The sequence below is a fragment of the Hemiscyllium ocellatum genome, chromosome 31 (assembly GCF_020745735.1).
Source record: "Hemiscyllium ocellatum isolate sHemOce1 chromosome 31, sHemOce1.pat.X.cur, whole genome shotgun sequence".
Taxonomy (NCBI): domain Eukaryota; kingdom Metazoa; phylum Chordata; class Chondrichthyes; order Orectolobiformes; family Hemiscylliidae; genus Hemiscyllium; species Hemiscyllium ocellatum.
The window spans coordinates 35,811,936-35,818,440 of record NC_083431.1 but is presented as its reverse complement, the minus strand read 5'-3'; the positions used below and the strand labels follow the sequence as shown (position 1 = coordinate 35,818,440).

The 6,505-nt window shown below is 42.2% G+C and overlaps 1 protein-coding gene across 1 annotated transcript in view; it reads right to left on the bottom strand.

Annotated features, from left to right (window-relative positions):
* Window positions 1–3,614: 3,614 nt before the first annotated feature.
* Window positions 3,615–6,505, bottom strand: part of LOC132830279 (eosinophil peroxidase-like) — a 46,803-nt gene continuing 43,912 nt past the window's right edge. Inside the window, exons 13-15 of the mRNA XM_060847824.1 lie at window positions 5,827–6,032; window positions 5,300–5,461; window positions 3,615–5,010 (exon numbers count right to left, since the gene is read on the bottom strand). Coding sequence (XP_060703807.1) covers window positions 4,817–5,010; window positions 5,300–5,461; window positions 5,827–6,032 — 562 coding nt within the window. The 3' untranslated portion in view covers window positions 3,615–4,816. The remainder of the gene's footprint in view (window positions 5,011–5,299; window positions 5,462–5,826; window positions 6,033–6,505) is intronic.

The window sequence follows — 6,505 nt, the reverse complement described above, 5'->3', positions numbered from 1 at the left end:
TCCTGGCTCTTGTTCTATATTTTGAATTTCTCCCATTCACTGTCCTTATCCCCTCAGCATTGATGTTGCTGCCTCCAATCTCCAGAATTCATTCCCCCCCATTTCCCTATGATAGCCATGTCATCAGACAGCTCCTTCCTTAATGTTCATTGAACAGAGCCTAAAGGCTGACCATGGCCCACTACCCTGACCAGAATGGACAGACAGCTCTGACTGAGAACTGACTGGACCCCTGACTATGATGGGTTTAGAGTTCAGCCTTTGGCTAACCCTGTTTCCATTCAGCTTCCTGACAAATTTGTGAATCCCCTGACTGCTTGCACTGGACATACAGACTCACATCTCAGACTGCAGTAAAACAGAACCCCTAACCCTGATCATCTGACCAGACAACTGACCCCTGGACAGTGAACAAATATTGCATGCCCTTGACTGACTGTGCGGGGATCCCCTGACTGCTGGCAGGCCTCTTGACTTGACTGAGGCCTTCTGTGTTGGAGGAAAGGCTATTTGGGTGAGGTCCATGCAGTGTCTTTGCTGCTTAAACTGCTGGCATATCCTGTATGTGTGAAATGAGTGCAGCAATGTGCAGTAGAGCAACATGTTTAACCCTTTTGACAAGTAAATGCTGAGAACCATAATAAGCTGCCTTGCTTTGTGTCTGCATCAAAAGACGAGGCAAAATAAAAGCATTCCGAGCCTTTGAAGTCTGTCTGAGGGGACTGAATACAAAAATACAAGACAACACCAAGGCAAGACAAGAAGAGCTTCACTAGACTGATTCCGGAGATGAGGGGTTTGTCTTATGCAGAGAGATTGAATTCATTAGGCCTACACTGAATTGACTGCTCCCTTTTCTATTTGTAAAAACAATATGAAGCAGGAATGCTGGGATTGTTCAGGTGGATGCAAAGAGCAAAGAGAGTGAGCAAGCAGCCCTGAGATTCTTCTTGGTCCGATTTATGAAGTGATACTTGTCCCTATGTGACCATGGTGTCCTGTCAGTAGCCTTACACTCAGAGGCACTGGCATTGTCCAAAACACGACACTGAAGTGCAGAAGTGGAATGGAGAGGTGCAACGATGAAGCAGTAGTACCTGTCAGGTACCAGTGTGGCTGCTGCCCTGGGCATGCTCTGGGATGTTGGTGCCAGTGTCTAAGATGGAGGTTCAGAGCAGCAGGCTACTTGATTAGATTCCTTACCATGTGGAAACAGGCCTTTCAGCCCAAAATGTCCACACTGACCTTCCAAAGAGTAACCCACTCAGACCCATTTCCCTCTGACTAATGCACCTAACACTCTGGGCAATTTAGCATGGCCAATTCACCCGACCCACACATCTTTGGACTGTGGGAGCAAACCGGAGCACCCAGAGGAAAGACACGCAAAGGGAGAATGTGCAAACTCCCCACAGGCCGTCGCATAAGGAAGGAATCGAATCCAGATCCCTCGTGCTGTGGGGCTGCAGTGCTAACCCTTGAGGACGCATCTCCCTGCTCCTGAGCAAGAATTTTGCCATGACATCTGGAACTTGGTTGGAAGCTGCAACTTGGTGCTGAGAAAGGCCTCACTGAACATGTCATGCTATTTTCCCAGATTGTCACCACATCATTCAGGGCCTGGGAAGGTTCTGCCCAGAATTTAGAAAATGGTAGATGTCAGAATCAATTTGTTTGAGGTGCGTAAAAGAATCAGGGGACTGGATTATGCACTTTTAAAAAATTCATTCATGGTACATGGACCTCAATGTTTTTGCATATCCTAAATGCCCAGAAGGTCCCACAGTCCAAAGATGTGCAGGTCAGGTGAATTGGCCATGCTAAATTGCTCATAGTGTTAGGCAAGGGGTATATGGAGGGGTATGGGTGGGTTGCGCTTCGGTGGGTCGATGTGGACTTGTTGGGCCGAAGGGCCTGTTTCCACACTGTAAGTAATCTAATATAGATCAGACTGGGTAAGGATGGCAGATTTCCTTTCCTGAAGGACATTAGTGAACCAGTTCTTGCTGGCAAATTATATCAATCAGATAAGTTGGAGAGCATTCGGTGACACGGCTTTAAATTATAGAAAGATGAAATATGTTTGAATAAAGGTGTTTTATGTTTTAAGGAAGCTTGTCTATTTCATGGCACAGACAGAGGTAACACCATACAAGAAATAGGAAGAAACTATTCAAGATCATTATCAGTGTTGTAGCCTGTCAATAAGCAAGATTGATGAGAAATTTTCCAGAATCTCTTGCCAATTTGGCCAAGGCAGATTGAGAGGTCCCTTTCAGCATAATGCATGAGGTAACACAATTGTTTGAGGCATACCATCCTTTTGTTAACAGATATCGCATACAATTAATTGAATAATTAAACACACAGAGAAGGAAACCTGTCAGACCATACTGTCTGTAATTTTGAATTACGATGATCCAATTCCCCTTTGAAAGCCTTCTTTGATCCTTCCATCACCACACTGTGCATTCCTTATAACCACTTGCTGGCTGAAAATGCTTTTCTTCATGTTGTTATGTGTTCTTTTGTGAAATCCTTTCAATCTGCGCCCTCTTGTTATTGATCCTTCCACTGATGGGAACATTTTCTCACTAACTGATCTCGTCTGACCCCCTCATTATCTTGAGCAATTCCATCAAATCTCCTATCAACCTTCTTTTATCCAATAAGGAACAGTTCTCTAATCTTCCTACATAATTAAGTTTCTCATCCTTTGAAAATTCTCTTGAATCTTTTCTGTAATGTCTGCTGTGCCTTCACATGCTTCCTAAAGTATGGAATCCAGGATTAAATGCAACAAACCAGTTGAGGTTAAAGACACATTTTTACACAGCTTTAACTTACATTCTCCTCTCTTATACTCTGCACCTCTATTTATAAAGTCCATAATGCCAAGTGTATTTTTAATGGCTCTTTCATTGCCACCTTCAGCGATTTTTGCACCGAAACATCCAGGTGGTGCTGCTTCTGCACTCCCTTTAATATTGCAGCCTTTAGTTTATTTCGTCTTAGATTTAGATTTCATTGTCCTGTGTATTTAAGTACAGGAATATAGGAGTACAGTCACCATTCTCTGGTGCATCTTAGGATAAAATATTCAGAATTTCAGACAGAAGCAGAAATAAAAGGAGCAGCCAAAAGAAAGTGAAACGTCTAGTACATCACTCCCCACCCCTTGTCTCCACCATGAGTCCTTGCTGACAGAAAAAGCACAAAGTCCATCGCTCGATCTGCAAACACTCAGGTGTTCCCAAGATCCCGCACAGCTCTGCAGCTGGAATGCCAATGCCTCCTTCATCTGGTACCCGGGCCCAGGCATGGCCTGGAGCTGTACCGCCCCTGTTGGCTGATTTCTCCATAATACAACTCCTGATTCAGGGTGGGATGTAGATACAAAGCATCCCATCCTACTTCTGACATAACAGCCGAACAGATGAGGGGCCTCCTGAAAAGATGTTTCTGACGCTTGGAACAATCTGTACAGAATGTACGATATAATCATTGTACAGTGTGTCCTGCACAACTGGAATAGACAGAGATGGCATGTGATGGACACTGCCAACCTGCGAGAGCAGCAGCAACAGCGAATAAACGACACGGAGGTAATACAGTCAGTGTCCTTGTGAATTTATTGTAAGTTCCATGCAATTGAGATCTCACACTTCACCATTTAAGCTTTCATTGAAATAAACAATTTGAAAGCAATTCGTCACATTATATCCAGAAAATTCAGACATGATTCATTACATCACTCAGTGTGATTAGACATTTTCTAGTTAATATATTAAATTTTATGCACACATTAATAATTGAACCCAATTAACAACAAGTGAGAAGAGATTAAGAAGGGGAGTCTTTCATACTAACCTCAGTAAGTGTAGGAATTGAACCCACAGTGTTGCTGTCAAATCTGCATCAGAGACCAGCCGTCCAAGTTAACCAGCCCCTCTCACAGAAGTACCCATAATTAGATATTCTCACTGCCATCCATTGTCAAAAATAGATCTTTGCTACATGGCTCGTCCAAAATGTGCTACAGGTAGAAATGTTAATTGTGAAAACATGGGCTTCCTCCCACAGTCCAAAGATGTGCCGGTCAGGTAAATTGGCCATGCTAAATTGCCCATATTGTCAGGTACCTTTGTCAGAGGGAAATGGGTCTGGGTGGGTTACTCTTTGGAGGGTCGGTGTGGACCTTTTGGGATGAAGGGCGTATTTCCACACTGAAGGTGAATCTAATTTGATAACTCAGATTTGTTGGTAATATCTCAGCTCTTTGACTGAATCACTCTGGGGAGCCCTGAAATAATATTGGGAAAAAGAATCTGTGACTGAGCCAGATCCCAAGATCAGACCAGAGGATGGATTTGCTCTACACATGAGAATTATGGAAATCAGCTTGTCTATTATAAAGATTCAGGAGTGGCTCCTGATTACCCAGCTCAGTTTCTAAGAAACCCCAAAAGCAAATTTTGCTAACAATTTACTTGGAAAGATCTTTATTTATGTCTGGAAGGAAAGCAAAGTAAAGTAATTAAACTATAAAGTAAGCAGGCCAGGAAAAAGTTGGTAATAGATTAAGGAACCAGCTCAAGCTCAAATCAAGCTTGATCACCAGAATTTAGCTGAAGGATGCTATTTCCCAAAAAGTAATTCTCCCATATTTGACATCCTGCCCTGAGACACTCAATATAGCCCAATTTTATTTTATAAAGGTACACAATGATGCCTCTGCTCACTTCACAGTATTAAGAAAATCGATAAACCCAGGTATCTGACAAGTAAATATTTCTATTTGACCTTTGTAACCTCTCTAGCCATTGTTCTTCTTTCCAGATAGAATTGCATCTTTTATTTTCGCATTCTTTTCATTGAGTTGAACCTTTTCCACCTCATTTTGTGATGCAGATTGAATACATTCTCCATTAGATCCTTTTGATACACAACTACCTTTGCCTCCTTGTATTACTTTAATTCGAACATTGTGATATCCAGTTGACTGGGGATCTGAAAGATTTGAAAGACAAGATCATCATTTTTATTTGCATCAAAGATTTATTTAATAATTCTCATTAAAGCATTTGGAATAAACATACATGTTCACAGAAAGAGAGGGGTAGCCGGAGGTAACAGTACAGGGGTCACAGGTGGAGGATTCGAAAGGTGACCGCTTATCACAGGTCAGTGCTCAGATGATGGAGGTGAAAATTTCTGTTTCTATGTTTAGATTTAACTTTTTACTCCCGATGCCAACCATTGGCAGTCCTAATGCAATCCACTGGAATTCGGCTCTTACCTACACAGCCAGGTGGTTCTCGGTTCCACTGTCCATTACTCAGACAGGTTAATGTGTCTCCTCCCACCAGTTCGAATCTGGACTCGCAGGTATATTTGACTGAAGACTTACAGATGGAGAAATGGGCATGCTTAACAACAGGAACAGAGCCACAGGGGGTTACTGGAGACAGAACAAACAGACACTAATTAGGAAAAAGGAAAAAGGAAACCTGGAGCTATCCTATTTTACCCCCAGTTCTGAAGAAATGTCACCAGATCCGAAATGTTAACTGACTTCTTTCCAAGGTGCTGCCGGACTTAGTCCCTAGTGCAGATGGAAAATTTTCCAGACGAAATAAATATATTTGAATAAAACATTAGAATCAACAAAGAGAGAGAGAATGTTTCAGGTACTTGAGAAACTGAGCTCTCACATTCCTTTTGGCCTTTTATTATACCATCAGAGTTTGATTGTTTCATACTCAAACATAACTGATTGATAATGCCAGCTTTCTGCAGACTGGGTCCAGTCCAATCATCTCATACCTTGTGTATCCTCCCTCCAGGCACTCAAGTCGACCTTTGGGATCTTACTGCAGTGAACGTATTCTTGTGAATTTTGATGGAATTTAAAAGCATTCCGAGGAAGAAGCTCAATCCCTGTGTTATCACAGATTATCCTGGACATGGAGATTTTTTGAAGAGCCTGACGTTGACTACCAGTAAAAACGCCATCATTTTCCCACCAGAATCTGAAGAACAAAGGGAAGTTTCATTGTTAAACACCTGACATTTTCAGATCAAGACCTAAATTGTGTTGGCAGATGGGCAAGATGGCAGGTGAACTATCGGAGCTGGACAACAGAGAGGGTGATAGGGGAAGATATTTACTCACCCCTATACAGTAAACTTGCACTTTTCACCATTGAAGGAATAGATTCAACCTAAAGATGTAACGCGGACTGTTCATTGTGTTCAGAGTAAGGATGGATGCCATTGTTGTCTCCTTTCCTTTGGCATCATTTTTACTCCTCTCCATATGTAAGGTATAGACAGGATAGTTCGAGTGAATCCTTAGAAGAGTATAAAAGCAGTAGGAATATACTTAAGAGGGAAATCAGGAGGGCAAAAAGGGGGACATGAGATAGCTTTGGCAAATAGAATTATGGAGAATCTAAACAGTTTTTACAAATACATTAAGTACAAAAGGGAGAGAATAGGGCCC